An 18,770-nucleotide genomic window follows, 5' to 3' on the forward strand; every position below is an offset into this window, starting at 1 on the left:
TAGCTTGAAAAGTAGAAAAGTAGGCCTCTCTTGATAATGAACATTAATCGTGCAAATACAAAAATCATACAAATGTAAAACCAAACAAAAATGTACATTACTGGTGCATGTATTTTGAAATACACAAGTTCAGCATAGATAGATAGATTAGATTAGATAGATGAATGTTATCTATTATGACAACATTCAGTTTGCAGCCAAAAATGCTGAATTACACGTACATGAATTTGTACAGAGTAAATTTCAGTATACAAACAGATAGTAAAAAACAACAACATATATGAATGCATAATACATGGAAGGGGATACAGAGAGAAATGCATACAAAGGAAGAAGTAATGTCAGAAAGGAGAAATGGAAGAGATTAGGAGTACATTTGTTTTTTAATTGCTTTCCTGACATAGCACCAGCTTGAGCAGTCTGTAGAGTCCGGTAGGCAAAAGGACACCAGGATATCTGATCTGGAGGCGGAGGTCGAGGCGCTGAAGGCCAGCGTCGCGGAGAAAGAAAGCAGGATCAGGGATGAGGAGACAATCAGGAGAAAGCTTCATAATACTATACAGGAATTGAAGGTGAGTCTCAAGACAGTGGCCCGTATTCTGAAGTCGGGTTTAACTTAAACTCTGGTTTAAAGTTGTGGTTTTAGTATGGATAGCCAATTGTTACATAAATCACTAACATTAGCGATATAATATTTCACCTCATTTGGCTCTCAAATCATTCATAATTGTGTAGGAAGTATGAATAGATGATTGTCTTCACCATCGATGAATCAGGAAAGAACACAGCAAACATAAGAAACATACAACTAAATAAAAATTTTTGACACTTTTGGCTTCCCATAATTTTAGCACAGATTTAGACCATGATCCAAGTTAAACCTGACTTCAGAATACGGGCCAATAAATCCAAGGGGCGTGGGTTGAATACAGGGCTAACCGTCCCAAGATTATCATAGGGCAAGCTTCTATGTTAATTCTCATTCGCGACAACAACCAAAGGTCTGGGATGTAGGACACAGTGTGAATTTGCCTTTCCTTTCTGTGCACTGAACCAGAAAGTCTACTTGTTCAGTGACGTGTGACCCAACAACTTCCGGTCTGCTCATACTGTAGTTAGCGCCGGTGTAGTTACACCGCTTTTGCAATGCGTTCTTCTTATATTTCAAGTTTATTCTTGTATGAAATCTAAGCTGATCATGTAGTCTTTATTCCGAGGTAGGCATGCTTTTCCCTCGTGACTTTGCAGTTAAATGCCTCTTTAATGTGGTGCATTGTTCCTCAAGTGGATTAGTCCTTGACGTTGATACAGAGGGTGATGGGTTCGAATCCAAGCATTTCTTTCACTGTCAGCAAAAGAATTGATCTACAATGTGCTGCACTCAACCCAGGTGAGGTAAATGAATGCCGGCACAAAGACATTCTTCAAAAAGATGTAAGCGTAAAATAGAGTGAGCATCTAACAAGGTAGATATGTGCGCTATAAAAATACCCTAGTTATTAGTATTATTTTCATTAATCAAACTCCATTTCTCCTTTTTTCATCCAGGGTAACATTCGTGTCTTCTGCAGAGTGCGCCCTCTCCTTAGCTCAGAACAGGTTGCAGGAGATGATATCCCTCACATCAACTTCCCCGACGTCGACGGTAAAACACTGGTGCTGGACAAACTCAGTGATGTTAGCCTCAATGAGGTATGTCTATTATATAGAATCCTACTTGTATATGTTGTGTTTATAGATGTCCCTCATATTAACCCTAAATCTCCCGGGGTATTTTGATTCTTGTCATTCCCGGGGGGGGGGGCATTATGGCCCCCCTTAAGATCTCGGCCGCTGATCGCGCGAGCGACGCAAAAATTTGCACACTGGTAGTGTGCGATGTAATCCACAAGGCTGTATGGTAAAATTTTCCAAAATAATGAGATTTTATTTTATATGAATTAATTATGCTAATTTATGCATAAATCATACTTTTTGCTCTAATTCACTAAATAAAGCCCTTAGAATGCTAATTTTTGGTAAAAATTTTCTTTTTAGCATTCTTAACAATCATAATTCAAAAAAGCTTTGGTTTGGAAATAAATTTCTTATGTATTTTATTGTTTTATGAATTTCTTATGTATTTCTTGGTTTTTTTACTTTTTTTTGTTATTGTTTTTTCAATGGAAATTGTTCCAGACATAATTCTGATCATAACAAGGCAAAATTAATTAAGTTTAATCAGTAAAAGTAGAAATAATGAAACATTTATGAATTTTGGCTAAATACGCAATTTGCATTGGATTTGTACATGAAATCACGTTTATGAGCAATTTTGGGTCTGACATGCACTTGCATAATGTTGCGTAATGTCGTAACCGCGTACCCGGGCGTCACAAATTTGGTCTCAAAGTTTGCGTGAGACTTGAATGTAAAAAGTCAGTGAGCTGCGAGGTGAAAAAATTTCGCGCAGCAGATATATCGCGAAAATTGTTGAGGGGGGGCATTATGGCCCCCCCCCCCCCCGGGAGTATTAGGGTTAAAGGAGAATGAAACCTTTGGACAGGATAGCTTGTGTGAAAACAGAAAAATCAAAGAAACAGATCAACAGAAGTTTGCGAAAAATCAGACAAATAATTGAAAAGTTATGAGCATTTGAATATGGCGATCATTAATGCTATGGAGATCCTAAATTTGGCAATGCGACAAAGATGTGTGATGTCACTGGTGAACAACTCTCGCCATTACTTTAGTATATATTTCACTTAAATTGCCTCTTTTATTACATCTATCAGAAGATAATGTGTTCTTTCTACAGTGCGTATCAAAAAAAAGTTTACACTTAGAAAAAATCCTGTAAAATTATATATTTGTAATATCCTGACGATTTTTCCACATTTTAGCATTGGTACAGATCCATTTAAGCAAATGACGATATAACTGTCGAAAAATATTTCCGCTTGAGTGAGCACCACTTACTTTTGAAAAGTTGGTGAAAAATTATTTGCGCAGAACTTTGAAATAGTTATGCGAATAAAAGTAGACCTTAATCATGAAGAACACGTGGAAATTAGCAAGTAAAATTGATATGAAGATATATTTTACCTTTTTAAACTTGTTTCCTTGCCCAAAACACTTCGAAGAGTGCATTGCGCCCCATCCCACTCCCCCACACACCGAGTCCATCGTGACGATATTTGCTTTACACTGAGCTGTGATTTACATGAAATGGCTTAGGCTTGATTTTCATTTTGTTAATCATTGCCAAGCTTGGGAAAAGTGTGGAGAAACAAGTATTAAATGAAAATGAAATGTAAACCAACTTTAAATGATAATAACTTAGTGAAAAATGTTGGAGATGTCTGATACAAACTTTTGTTCAGATTCAGTTATGTCCCCAGATCCAGCTGGCACAAAAAGGGTAAAGGTTGTGCTTACTAAGTGTTGAAATTTCAAATTTGGGCGGCAAAATTGTTACAAAATGCTTGAATGTATCCGTTTTATTTCAATTGGCTAAAAGTGCTAGGGAAATTTATGAGAAATGCTTCACAGGGTAAGTTTGATTTCGCCCTTTCCCCTTGACACAGCGTGAAAACAAGCATTTCTGCGCAAACAGATTTCTTCGAGCTTTACAAAAATGGACATTGCTCACTCAAGTTTAACATTCTGTCAAAACTCTTACTTTCATTGGAAAGATGAGACCCAAACCCAATATCATATGTGAAAAAATTACCCACATGTTGTATATATTTTAATTCCCAGGGCTTTTTCAAAGTGTAAACTTTTTTTTGATACGCACTGTATAGGAAGGCATGTAATACAGATTTTTTAAGAATACATCATGGATCAAGAGTTTGTATCACCATAAGAAAAAGCAAAAAGAGACATTTTGAGGGTATTTATAGTCCATCAAAGGGAAAGTTGTTCACATGTGACATCACACATCCTTGTCGCATTGCCAATGGGAGGATCTCCATAGCATTCGTGATTGCAATATTCAAATGCTCATAACTCTTATTATTTGTCCGATTTTTCTCAAACTTTCTTTGTTCTTATTCTTTGAATTTTCTGTTTCGACACAAGCCTACTTATTCCAAAGGTTTCATTCCCCTGATGTTGTTGGTAAGACACTTGTTCTGGACTAACTCAGTGATGTTAAGTTATGAAAAGTACCCCCCCCCCAAAAAAAAAAAAAATCAAGTTTTTGCCTAATAGTGGGTACTAGATATTCCTCATCCCTCTCTGAAAATAAAATAATATCTTGGCCCTTGTTACAAAAAATTTCACTTGATCCGTTCATTAGTTGCAACCATGGAAAGCCTGCAACACTAAAAGCTAGAATACACACTTTCTCTAAAAATAATGAATACTCCTGCATGATTCAGCCCCCTCTCAATGGGATGTGACCCGACAATTTGATGGGATTTCATGCTTACAATGTATTTTTTTGCTCATTTCTCGGCAATTTCACAACACATTACAGAATCCTTTTGCACAGATTTGTATTTATACATACAGACGCCTAGATGGTAATTTGATTGAATTCTGTATAATCTCAAATTGAGTTACCACAACTTATCTTTAACTGTATTTTTGGCTAATTTATGTTTTGCAATGCGTTTCTCTTCACAGAGTACAATGAGCACGAGGAATGGGCGAAACGGAACATCCCATTACGAGTTCAATTTTGATCGTGTCTTTGAACCCGTCTCAAAGCAGTCCGAGGTCTTTGAGGAAATCTCCCAGCTTGTCCAGGTAAACACTGCCAACAGCTGTCGGTGCTTTGGCTGAGTGGTCTAAGGCACCTCACTAGACATGTGAAAGTCTGTACCGATCATGACACCTCTGCCCTTGAGCAAGGCATTTAATCAACAGTGCTCTTTTATCCCTCATTTAAATATGGAAATGCTATATCTCAAAATTACAAAATTTTGAGGGCAGCTTAGAAAAGGCTGTTATTTAAAAAATATAGCAATTGTGGCAGTCTCGTATTGTCTAAACAGTTTCCTGATACCTGTGAAGAGCTGTTTTGAGACAAAAGAAGGTTGCAACTCATGTTGTAACTCTAAAATCTAGCTTAATCTGGGCTGTCATCACAATATTTAAATTTTGAGATACAAAAGTTTTATCATGCCAGGCACGATATGCATTCTTGGTAAATATGTGTGCGCTTGTTGGAAAATATAGATATGTGAATATATTGCTAATTTGATCAGCTTAGATGCAATCAGAAACATTGTCTATGATTCAAGTCATGGTTTCAGCTGTTGTCAGAATAATTGCAGTCTTTAAGCAGACTAAAGCAGGCTATCATATCCATTATGAAAAACTCATGTCACAATAGTTCTCATCACACCATTACGAATTATCTGGTAAGCTTTGAGTCTGTTTTTCATTTTGATATGAGTGATGTAAAGAGTAGCAAACGATCACTATATTACAAGGCCAGGTGGATCGTAGACAATTAATAAGACAATGCTTGAGTTGTATACCAAAGCCCCGTCTTACAAAGAGGTGTTATTGATATCATCAACCGCAATTACGGAAAGCCAGGAACATCAACATCTAAACTGCATGTGTGTTTGAAATGTTACCTAAATATGATGTACTAGTATATTCATAAATGCATCATTTTCTTGGGTCAGCATGCTTCCTCTTTGTCTAACAAAGGACATTGTGCACATTTCCTGTATTAAAAATCATGTCATTGATGGATTTCTATAGAGTTGAGGTTGAGTGAATCAATCATAACACTTTGTATGATGGGACTCAGGTCTTAAGATGGTGCTATTTTGAAGTGGATTTGTTATATTGGCTTTAATGTTTGGGTTTTTATCACCATTGTTTCTTACAACAGAGTACCTTGGATGGATACAACGTATGTATCTTTGCCTACGGTCAGACAGGAAGTGGTAAAACCTACACGATGGAAGGACCTGAAGAAGTCAATGAAGAGAACGTTGGTATGATCCCGAGAGCTGTTCAGCAAGTCTTTACAACGGCTGCAGATCTAGAAGAGAAAGGTTGGAAGGTAGGTGGCATGATCTCTAATGCTAAATAAATGTAAGGGGATTGGGGTTAGATAGTCATTTTCACCTACATGAAGACAATGTTGGTATGATCCTGAGAGCCGTTCAGCAAGTCTTTATGATGGGGGAACCTAAAGCTACGCACTTTGTTCACAACGATAAAAAACTGTGCCAATTTTAATATTTGAAAAAATTATCTTTCACCAATTTGTGGCAAACATTCTAAAGATCATAAACCAAGAAGAAGATATCGCAAAACTCACAATTACGAAAATCCTGCCATGTTTTTCAAACACCTCTTAATTTTGCCACCCGATGTGGAAGTTGTCCTAAAGCTACGCACTATTTGCCATGCAAAAAAAAATGCATTTCTTGTGCCTCAAATACTAAAATGAGTTCATAATATTATTATAGGAAAAAAATGAAATTAAAGTGAATGCAACTCCAAAATTCCAAAGAGTTGTGGGTTTTTTCTACATTTAGAGATTAACTGCTGCCTCTGTCTAAGAAAAAATGAATAGGAATTGTTCGTCACTCTGCAGTCACAGTTTCACATGGAGAGTGCGCATTTGCCATGGAAAACTGCATGCGTGATGAGTAGTTGCGAAGCTTTAGGACGCACGTAGGTTTAGGACCCCCTACCATACAACGGCTGCAGATCTAGAAGATAAAGGATAGAAGGTATGTAGTATGATTACACAACCTTAAAGGTCAAGTCCACCCCAGAAAATTGTTTATTTTAATCGAAAGAGAAAAATCAAACAAAAAATAACGCTGCAAATTTCATCGAAATAGGATGTAAAATAAGAAAGTTATGACATTTTAAGTTTCGCTTATTTTCCACAAAACAGTCAAATGCACAACTCGGCAATATGCAAATGAAAGAGTCAATGATGTCCATCACTCACTATTTCTTTTGTTTTTTATTGTTTGAATAATACAATATTTCAGTTTTTACATATTTGACAATAAGGACCAACTTAACTTAACCATAAACTGTTGAAATAATGGTAATTCCACATATTCAGGGAGAAATAAAACTTTGTTTCACTTGACAAGGAGGAAAAAATTGAAATATTTCATGTAATGAAATACAAAAGAAATAGTGAGTTGGTGACGTCATCAGTCTGCCAATTTGCATACCGACCAGGATGTGTATATAACTGTTTTGTGAAATTAAGCGAAAATTTAATATGTCATAACTTTTATTTTACATCCGATTTTGATGAAATTTTCAGTGTTTTACTTGTTGAATTTTTCTCCTTTTTTTTCAAATCACCTCTTTGTTGGGGTGGACTTGTCCTTTAAATTACAGAGTAGGGCTGGTTGTTGTGGTCCCCATCTGTAGTTGGTCAGCATGTCTTTGCATCATCCTGATGCATTACAGTAACTCATTCCCATACATTTTATTTGAGTAGTGAGATAATCCTTTACGTATCACTGGCCACCCAATATCACATTTTTAATGACGAATGTTGCAACGCTTTGGTGTGAATAGAATCTCATTCATTGCAGTACACATTCCAAGCCAGTTTCCTCAAGATCTACACCAAGACAATCCATGATCTGCTAGGAGTGCCTAAGTCTAAGCTCAAGCACGAGGTCCATATGTGATCTTGTTCATGATATAGAATTTCATTTATTGCAGTACACACTCCTAACGAGTTTCCTTGAAACCTACAAGAGACAGTTGGTGATCTTTTAGAAATACCTAACTCTAATCTTATTTATTGTAGTACACATTGATCCTAGCAAGTTTCCTTGATATCTAAAATGAGGCTATCTGTGATGTGTTAGAAATACCTAACTCTTCTCTTATTTATTGTAGTATACATTCCAAGCAAGCTTCCTGGAGATATACAACGAGACTATCCGTGATCTGTTAGGATCGCCTAACTCGAAGGTCAAGCACGAGGTCCGTATGGTGGAAGCAAAGTCCAGTGAGGTCGAGGTGACGAATATCAACATCGTAGATGTCACGTCAGAGAATCAGGTGAGACAAAAAGTGAAGGGTTTGTATCCACTTAGTCTGTAATCGATTTGGTCATTGGGGGAAAAAAGGACACAGGGGCACAGGGCAACTTTGCTACCCTCCCCCAAAATGCTCAAAAGATCCCTGGAATTTACTGCCCTAAAGTTTATCAAATGATGCAGATTTAAGTAGTAGGTTGTGAAATGTAGCCCCTGAAAATTGAGGGGGAATTTTTTTTTTTTTTTTGAGATTTGGTCTTATATCATGTGGTCCAGTAATCAATTCTTTGATCATCTAACACCATTGCGCATATTAAACCCACGTGGGCCCCGTAACACAAAGGCTACCGATTAGTGGCTAAATGTAATAGACTATCAAGATTAGTGTTGCATGCGCATTTTGCTAGGAACCAGTCAGAATTGTTCTTTCAAATTTGTGATTAATGACTGTTTAGTTCAACCATCACTTGGTTTTCAACCCAAACATTCTAATTTTCACTTCATCTAAACTGTACTTTTGCTCCTAGGGAATGAATAGCACCTAGCTCCACATTGACTTTCATTTGCCAGGTGGATGTTTCGTGAGGCTGTTCGTAAGATACGGGCGACTTTGTGAACGACTTGTGAACCTTTTATAGGAACTACAGCAAACCCTATGACCACGATAAAAGGTCACCAGCGACAGTTGTTCATAAAGTTGCGTTTAACTTATGGACAGCTTTATGAAATAACCATATGGCCTATTTTACTGTTGTAATACGAGTAAGATGAATCAATAATATTCTCTCTGTTATACCCATTCGCTGCAGGTCAACAGTCTCTTACATAAAGCATCGCAGAACCGAGCCGTAGCAGCGACTAATTGCAACGAGAGATCATCAAGAAGTCACAGCGTGTTCAGATTGAAACTCACTGGTCAGAACCAAATCACATCAGAAAATTGCCAAGGTAAGCTCTTATACCATTTACATACAGAAAATAATATGTGACCAGACACCTCCAAACCAGCAATAAGTTGCGAGAGAAGGTTCTCTGTAAGTATATAAATATTTATTTGGTCTCCAGAAATTAATGAAAAATTAACTTCTTCATACTGTAAAAATTTTGAGTTGTAAAGGTGAATATGAAATATAGAAGACTTTCTTTGACAATTTTTTTTGGACTGCTTGGAACTTTTATTGAGATTGCACAGTGTTCACATCTCATGCTTGAGTGAACCCCAACTTCAAGCGTTGTTTTTTATTTTTTCATAAGCTCTCACTTATTTTTTTTTTCTGGAATTTAATCAAATACTAGTTTGTAATTGTTATGTAGTTTTGACAAGTTATATATGTAGAGGTGATGTGGCTCAGTGGATAAATCTCCGGACTGTAAACCACAAGGTCCGGGGTTCAAATCCCACTGCAGCACTGGCGTCTTTTGGCAAGGCGTTTATCTACATTTGCCACTCTCGACCCAGGTGTAGTAAATGGGTACCCGGTAGGAAGAAATTCCTTGAATGCTCGATGCGCCCGATCAGGGTAGCCGTGCTAAAGCCGGGGTAATAGTTGGCAGCGCTTAGAAACATTTGTATTAAGCGCTTTATAAATGTTGCATATTATTATTATATGTATCATTTTAAAGCTTAGGATGTGAATCTTCAAACTGAATGAAATTATCAAATTTCAGTTTTGGCCATTTAATGTTGGTTTTGGGGTGGCAGGTCAACTTTCCATGTATATGTCATTTCATAAATACACCAGTGTGTCATACAAACACATTTGTAATATTTCTCGGGATATGATTAAAATGGTTGTTCCACTACCGCGAATTGCAATCTCGATCATTAGATTGGCGGAGAATGGGAAACGAATCAGTTGAAATCTGGAGCTGCGCCAAGTAAAGTTTGATACATCATCTCTCTTGAAAATTCATTGAAAGCTGTTCCTTAATTCAGAATCTTGCATCAGAGTATTTTCAAAAGAGATAATTATGCAAATCAAGTAATTTTGATACTATTTTGTTTTGTTTTCTTCAATGTGATACTACTGCAGGGGTGGGGAAAGTTCAGATTTTTAGCTGATTTCAGATTTTTTAATCTTGAATTTCAGCTTAATTTCAGCTTATTTTTGGCTTTTCCTCTGTACAAAAAGTACGGGAGCTCTCTCTCTATTTCAGACTTTTTCAACACTCTTCAGCTTTTTCCAGATCTTTTTATTTGTGACCACTCACACCCCTGCTACTGTTGTGTCTGTTATTTTTTCTCTCCCTTTCTTTGCTTGAGAATAGGCTCATTAAATCTGTTCGATTTAGCTGGGAGTGAGCGACTATCACCGTCTGGTCTGACTGGAGATCATCTCAAACTCAGAACACCAAGAAGAGTCTCAGTAACCTTTCGCTCTCTGTTATTTAATTGAAAATAGGCAGACTGAATCTGGTTGATTTAGTGGGCAGTGAGGGACTATCATCTAGTATAAATGGAGATTGTCTTAATTGAACCGAGAAATCGACAAGAGTAATTCTAACCGTTTATTCTCTCTCGTCTGGTTTGACTAGCGATAGGCTGAAAGAAACCCAGAACATCAACAAGACTCACTAACCTGTTTTTTATTGTCTCTCTTGCGTTATAATTTGAAAATAGGCACATTGAATCTCGTTCATTTGGCTAGTAGCGAGTGACTATCGTCTTCTGGTTCAACCAGCGATCATCTCAAAGAAACCCAGAATATCAACAAGTGTCTTAAGTAACCGGTTTTTCTCTCTCTCTCCCTTTGTTATTGCGTGGAATAGGCACACTGAACCTGGTTGATTTGGCTGGAAGTGAGCGACTATCATCGTCTGGTTCAACCGGCGATCGTCTCAAAGAAACCCAGAACATCAACAAGAGTCTCAGTAACCTTGGCAAGGTGATCCTGGCCCTGGCAAACAAAGACTCTCACATCCCCTACAGGAATAGCAAACTGACTCACCTCCTTCAGAACTCACTCGGAGGAAATTCAAAGACGTAAGTTTACCCGGTACTTTTTATCAGCCCTCTTGTACTCTTAGAACAAGCTCATTAGTGACATTGTACCACTTGTCGTAGCTAATTTATATGTGGGTTGAGGGTTTTTTAGCATTAGGTGTAAAGTGCATACGAACCAGCATCCTGAATCTTCAAAAGGCGAGGGATGGAATCCATCCACCCCTCTCAAAATATATTTTGTGATAAATCTGCAACAAGAAAAGCTAGTGCCACACAGATCTGGGAGGGGGGATCTGGATTCAAATTTTTTATTCAAAGATCTGTATTTAATATACTAATAAATGTAGTGTCGTAAATGAACTTTTAATTTACTTTTTTGATTGAATTTTCTTCTAGTAATTTATTTTGCTATGTTTTTGTAATTAAAAATATCATTTCCATGTTTTCTTGCATGGAAGTAGCTGCTATTATTGATGATACTGTAATGTATATATAGTCCTTTTATGTACAATCATCATAGTCAGCAAATCGGATGTGAGACATACCGGTAACTAAGGGGGGGGCATCGGCAGGAAGTAATTCCTCAAAAAGCTGTATGTACATGAAAAGGTAGCCTAGCTTAGCTGGGTAATAATAATAGCAGGGCCCGCTGGGAGAACAGTGTTCGGAACTGAAGTGGCTACCCTGGTTACATATCCTCTTATTATTATTATGATTAGTATGTAATAAATATTTTGTTTTGATTTATATCAATGATATGCCAGTGGTTCCCAGATCGGTGACTTCATGTGTTTGTTTGTTTTTTCTTATAGGTTAATGTTTGTCAACATTTCACCCAAAGAAGAGAACTTTCAAGAGACACTCTGTTCTCTGAGGTTTGCTACCAAGGTAAGCCACTAATTAGTTTATTGTAAAAAAAAAATAGCTGAAAATATAATACAAAATATTAGATAGCCAAGCGCGATTGGTCAATTGCGCGTCACGTGATATGATCGAAATCCATGTATTTTCCCAGCCGGTCCACCTTCGATGAATATATTGACTAACCGGTCCATGAATATATTTTTTACGTGTATGGCGCCCTCTTGTGGATTAGATGTTACCATGCATTATCGGCCTGCCTTGGACCTGGACTGGGCTCGAACTTAGATTTAGATCTAGGGCTAGGCCTAAACAAAGTTGATTTGAATAGAAAAGGGTCATTCACTGCGTTAGACTAACAATACTTAGATATATATAGATCAAGATCTATAATGTTAGATCTATACCAGTTCAATCAATCACTTTGAATATCATAAACATGCTGCACGCATCGTTAGGCCTAACTTTATCTTCATCATTAGAGGCTATCTAATATAACAGATATTGACTGATGGGATGTGTAAAAAAACATTCTTTGGACCACCTAAAGGATTAATATTTTCCCTCGTGATCATATTTTCCCTCAGCGCTGCGCACTTCGGGAAAATATAACCCCTCGGGAAAATACAAATCCGGCGGTCCAAAGAATGTTTATATTACACACCCCATTAGTCAATATCTGTATAATATAGGTGAAGGTTTGAGAAAAATCCATCAAAGATTAAAAATGTTAGAGCTTCCCCACATATATCGTGGAGAAAGTAATCAATGAAATGTCATTTTCTTGAAAAATTGAAAAAAATATATTTTTTTTGTACCTTCAGGATATCAACACAAAAGTCATTTCACACCTGCTCCTGAAAGAAAATATTAGTCATCTTGAACCATTATAAAAATTAGATTTAAGCGCAATATAGTATATGACATCATCAATTTAAAAAAAATGTACTAATAACTTTCTTTATAAATCTTTGATGGATTTTCCTCAAACCTTCACAAAAAATAGATTGCCTTATTTTTCTCATGTTGGACCAGTAGACACACCTTTAGGTTTTCTGTTTTTTACTTGTCCCCAAAAAGTAAAGAATAAAACGTTGAAAAAAAGACTTTTATTTTGCTGTTTTTATAGCTTTTATTGACCCCAAAATACCATACAAACAGTACTACACACACATACAACATAATTCATGACAGCTATTTCTCAATTTTAAAAAGATGCCGGAGCCATTTTTTATAATATACTAAGTGGAGAAAATATCTTTTGTATCAGTGTGATATATTTATTACTGGTCATGTTTGACCAGTAAATCTGGCTTTTTCTGTAAAGTAACTGGCCCAACAGCAATTTTTACCGGTCTGGGACTGGCGGCAGTGTTGTGTGTTGATTATTAACAATTTGAAAAGTGCACATACCCATCTTGATAAATGCTCGAGGTGCTCCTATATTACCCCGGCTAAGCTCTTCAAACAATGCCGGTGCTCACAGCTTTTTGAGGAATTACTGCCTTCCAGTAACCTAACCTGGGTCGAGTTCAGCACATTGCGGATAGATATCTCCCTATAGGATATGTCAAAATTCAATTCAAAGTCTTCTTTATTCGCATAAAAATGCACATGCATAAAAAACATGTTTTCCAATTTACAAAACAAACATATGCAATATACAAAAAATACACTTTATAACATCCATTCAACCAAAAAAAAAAAAGAACTAATGCTGTAACCGATTTTTATTCCAATTCCCGATCCGATTTTCCCCTTTTTTGTACATTTTTCCGAACTCCGATTTTTGACCATTGGGGAAAAAATCGGATTGGAAAAACCAAAACATAACAAGACAAAAAAAAACATGTGGCGACATGTTTGCCGTCAAAATGCGCTGGTGATTTGTTTTGATCTCAGACAAAAGCGGTGGAAGGAAAAGAAGATAAAGGGGAAGAAAATCATGATTTGTTTTTATCTCCGATATTAGCAGAAAGGCAGGTGGAGAAGAAGATTGATTTGTTTTGATCTCCGACATAATCGGGGAAGAACAAAACTATAACGATAATTGGTGATAATTTGTTTTGATCTCCGACAAAAATGGAGGAAGAAAAACAACGAAAAGACGAAATGTTTTGATCTTAAGCGGAGGCAAATAAGATTTAGTTGAACACGCTGACATGCGCGGTAATATTTACGACTATCTGACTACCGTATACGTCCTCTAAGAGTTTACGATTACCTTCGCTATCAAGGTGAATATCATGGTAAACAACTCTGGATAATAATGCGTCTTTTTCGGGAGGTCATGCGACCTTTATGAGATTACGATTACCTCCGCCATCACTACGATGTTGTAGAGAAGGTGAATATCACGGTAAACAACTCTTGATAATAATGCGTCTTTTTCGGGAGGTCATGCGACCTTTATGAGATTACGATTACCTCCGCCATCACTACGATGTTGTAGAGAAGGTGAATATCATGGTAAACAACTCTGGATAATAATGCGTCTTTTTCGGAAGGTCATGCGACCTCTAAGAGTTTACGATTACCTCCGCCATCACTACGATATTGTAGAAAAGGTGAATATCATCGTAAACAACTTTGGATAATAGTGCGTCTTTTTCGGTAAGTAATGCGGCCTCTAAAAGTTCACGACGGACTCCGCCATCACCACGATGTTGTAGAGAAGAGGCCTATCGTTGATCGGCGGTAGTGTCGCGCGCTGGAACGTCATTATCTTATTTTCCTTCCTCCGATTATGTCGGAGATCAAAACAGCTCATCATCTTCTTCCTCCGCTTTTGTCGGAGATCAAAACAAATTCTGCCATCAGTGTAGCGTGCCGCATTTGTCCACGCGCCGGCCACATACAAATTTTAATGTATTTTTTGTTTTTGAATATCTTCCGATCCGATATCCGAACCGATTCTGATTTTAGGAGCAAAACTTCCGAACCGAACTCCGATCCCGTAATTGCTCTAACTTACAACATTAAAAAGAACCCAGGTGGGACCAGGAATTAATATGCCTGTAGGCACAGAGAGCCAATCAGTTCCTTCAATTCACTTTCAGTTAAATAAGATACATCCTTTTCATCCCTCATTGTAATGAGTTCCCTAATTTGCTCAACCTTGTGATCCACATTAGCTAAGTCTTCAGACTTGGTCTAAAGTCTTTTCTGTCTTTATCACTTCCTGTGTACAGGTTAACCAGTGCAACATTGGGACAGCGCAGAAGAAGATAAAATAAGCGCAGCTTCGCGAAGCATCGGGGTAACCATACATGGATGAGTGAACTCTGTGTCGACTATCAACGTGTTATACAGAGCTATTGCAGGGCAGCATTTTTCATCCGACAAGTTGTCAGGTCTGACAACTTCCTTGATTTTGATTGGCTGAGAAGCACTGTTACTATGGCAACTTGTTGGATAAATGTCCGTCAAGTCCTTTCTTGAAACACTCCCGAGGTAGTCTTCAAATATAAGATAGAAAGAATTAGCCAATGATTTTATTTGTTTTAGGGAAACTTAAGTGATCTGAGGGGTAAAATACGTGTTTAGCTACTTGGGAACAGGGGTGTGAGAGTTCAGATTTTTTTGTTTTGATTTTCAGCTGAATTTCAGCTTATATTTGGCTTTCCTCTGTACAAAAAGTATGGGAGCTCTTTCTATTTCAGACTTTTTCAATACTCTTCAGCTTTTTTCAGATCTTTTTATTTGTGACCACTCACACCCCTGCTTGGTAACATAATTATTGTGGTACGAATGCATTGAGTATTGATTTAGTGTGTTATCATTCAAGCGGTCCTTTATTGACTCCACTGTGCAGAACGTTGCCATTTTTCTCACAAATTGTAACCTTTTTTACCGGGAATGGGTTTAAGCCCTCTTCATCAGATTTTCTTCAAGCATGCAACACATTTTTTTTTATATAGTGTATTTGTGATATAAGAAAAGGAGCTATTATCTGAAATATGTATGAAAAATATGATTCAGAATTTTCCACTTTGCTTTAGAATAGTTGCCAGGAAATGTTCCATTGCATGAGAGATTGTCATGAAATTTGGAATTCGGTTTCAGGACTTTTGCTTTCATTGTTGAAACATTGGCATGGAGTGTAAACTTTAGCAGTTGAACACGAAGCTAGAACTTATACAGAGTACAAAGTGTATGCAGGAATTTAATCTGGTTGAAAATGGCAGATCTCCTCAAAGACGGTGCTTTCTGTTCTTACTGAATCATTTATTGGAGTAATGCTTGATATTGCTTATTAATTAGGAGGCTGCACTCTACAAGCTCCGCTTTTTAGCAGCCTCCTCCATTTCCAACCTGGTGGGTGTTTCATAAAGCTGTTCGTAAGTTAAGAGCAACTTTAAGAACGACTGGTGATCCTTTCTTGTGGTAAATGACATACAACCAAAATGTTCATTGGCGATGGTTTACGTGTAAGAAAGGATCACCAGTCGTTCTTAAAGTCGCTCTTAACTTAAGAACAGCTTTATGAAACACCCACCGGATTTGTAATAATCTTGAATATAATTTTCTGTACAGGAATATTTGAAATATGTTTTGTTATATGTCAACATGTACAGAAGAAACTGTAATTGTTGGAAATGGAAATAAACGAATGAAATGAAAAAAAAGAAATTTAATTTAAAATGATGTATTACCATTTGCATTGACAGCGAATGAGCAAGTCATGCCCATCTAAATTCCTTTTCACAATTCATTATTATCTTTCAAAACGAGCATTGCATTAGATATCGCAATCCTGCCATTTTGTAAATAAGAGAATGATTACTGAAATTGATTGAGTTGGATTAGGATGGAATATTACGTTTATGGTCTAATCTCCCCTTTCCAGCCATTCCAGGACCAGTCTTCATCTGCAAAAATTTAAATGAAAATTTGTGATGTTTATGGGTTTATTTGATTTAAAGAAGCTTATTTCCATGGTGTTATGGATGATAGAAATATAAAAATTAATTGATAATCAATGCAAGGAATAGCCTGCAATAGGTGTCTTGGGTGAAAATTCAAGAAATGATGCTGCCAAGATATCAAGCGGATTCAAGCCAATTGATCAATAATCCAGGCAGGGGTGGTGCAACATGGGGGCAGAGAGCAACATCCCCCCCCCCTTCCATCAAATTACTCTGATTTTGAGAGAATGGTGACGGGATAGGGGAGGTTAGACAATTACATTACATGGAGACTGTAATGATAATAAAACAAGAACAATTAAATTGTAATGACACTGTAAATTTCTTGTAAATAACTTTTTGATGCTGTACATATATGTAAAATGATAAAGAGGCGTCGATATTTGCTGATTTGCCTTTTGTAAATATGCATCATGCGTACAATTTGTAGTCAAATACCACAGCGTTCAAAGTGACTCGTATACTCTTTTTGTACATTGATGTACGATCTTTGTTAAAGTTATGGTATGTACACATTTGATTCTCCAGCCAAAACAAGTATTGTGATAGATCTACTGGCATGTGATATAATTTAGATAGCATTTTTTTCTGAAATGTTTATTGTTTTGGTTCATTTGCCGTTATATGTATGTGATCCAAACAATTTTCAGATGATAATTAAGAAATGTAGAAAGAATATTGATATTGTAGCATTTCAATGAACTCAGACCCTGAAAATGCATATAAGTTTGTCAACAATCTCTTTATTTGTTTGATTTTTATGGGATTGAATTTGGACTAGGGAAATGAATTTAAGCTTTGTCGCAAGTACTATATTTCATTTCTGTGGGTCTAAACTTTTTGTTAGGAATGCATTGATAAGCAATGGATAAGCCTACCCTTGTTAAACTTTTCTCACGTTGTAAATAATCATTGATTTTTAAAGGATACTTTTTAAAGGGAAGAAAGGTATTCAAATTTCAGTCAGTTTTAGATTTGCTGGATTATATTTATATCGCCTTGCTCTATTTAAATAATTGATTTATAAATTATGATATAAATAATGTGCCATTATGATTTTAACTTGGCAACGGAGCTCAGATGGTAATCAAGTTTTCTTTGGTAGCATAATAATTGACTAACTCTCCACATAATTGTACAGTTTTTGTGAATATTCATGAAACAGGCCTCTCATTTGATTTACTTGTATAAATGAAAATGTAATTGAATATAAGTTGAAAGTGGAAGTGCCTTAGCCCATTGTTGTATATTACATTGTTTTGTATGTACTGGGCTCCGTAACACAAAGATTAGCGATCAATCGCTAAATGAACTGACCAATCAATATCAATGTTACATGCGTATTTGGATTAAAATACTGACCAGGGACCAATCAGTGCGCTTCTTTCATATTTGCAATCCATCGCAAACCTTTGTGTTACGGAGCCCAGGGGACTATTAGAGAAAGAGTTGCAATCGATCCCAACTCTAAAAAATCATTCGCAACTTGATTTCCAACCAGTCAACAGCGTGCATTTTGGACTTGAGTTTAAGCGCAACTTTTTCTGCAACGGACCCCAGGGGCCTGTTGCATAAAACTTTTTACCTGAGAAATCTCAGGTACTTTTTACCTGAGTTTTTGCCCTGTGTTAGAGTCAATGGCAGTAATCAGACTAACCTTACTTTTCAGTTTTTACCAGAGTTTTCTCAGGTAAAAGATTTTTATGCAACAGGCTGCAGGTATGCGTTTTCATAAAGCTGTTTGTATAACTTTGTAATGTATGAGAGAATTTACGATCCAGTGGTGATCATTCTATTTGTAGGAACTAAATCGGCACCTAATCTGGTGTGTATTATTAACCACAAGAAAGGATTACCAGTCTTTCGTAAAGTTGGTCGTAGGCTACGAACGGCTTTATGTAACACCCACCAAGATACTTCCAGGTTGAAATTACTGGTAACCTTACATCACTCAAATCGTTCATAAGAAAAAAAATCTGTTCAATTGAAGATAAATTTTAACATATCTTTTGCAAAATCTGATCTTCAAACTTTCCTCTACTTGGGCGAAAATTTTGA

General features: G+C 36.7%; 1 protein-coding gene across 1 annotated transcript in view; it reads left to right on the plus strand.

Annotated features, from left to right (window-relative positions):
- LOC121421631 (carboxy-terminal kinesin 2-like) overlaps window positions 1-15,058 on the plus strand; it is a 32,244-nt gene extending 17,186 nt beyond the window's left edge. Inside the window, exons 9-17 of the mRNA XM_041616397.1 lie at window positions 405-572; window positions 1,549-1,692; window positions 4,612-4,734; window positions 5,837-6,010; window positions 7,837-8,001; window positions 8,789-8,927; window positions 10,749-10,962; window positions 11,736-11,811; window positions 14,976-15,058. Of these exons, the coding sequence (XP_041472331.1) occupies window positions 405-572; window positions 1,549-1,692; window positions 4,612-4,734; window positions 5,837-6,010; window positions 7,837-8,001; window positions 8,789-8,927; window positions 10,749-10,962; window positions 11,736-11,811; window positions 14,976-15,020 (1,248 nt within the window). The 3' untranslated portion in view covers window positions 15,021-15,058. The remainder of the gene's footprint in view (window positions 1-404; window positions 573-1,548; window positions 1,693-4,611; window positions 4,735-5,836; window positions 6,011-7,836; window positions 8,002-8,788; window positions 8,928-10,748; window positions 10,963-11,735; window positions 11,812-14,975) is intronic.
- Window positions 15,059-18,770: the final 3,712 nt, after the last annotated feature.

Source organism: Lytechinus variegatus, chromosome 9 (assembly GCF_018143015.1).
Source record: "Lytechinus variegatus isolate NC3 chromosome 9, Lvar_3.0, whole genome shotgun sequence".
Taxonomy (NCBI): Eukaryota; Metazoa; Echinodermata; class Echinoidea; order Temnopleuroida; family Toxopneustidae; genus Lytechinus; species Lytechinus variegatus.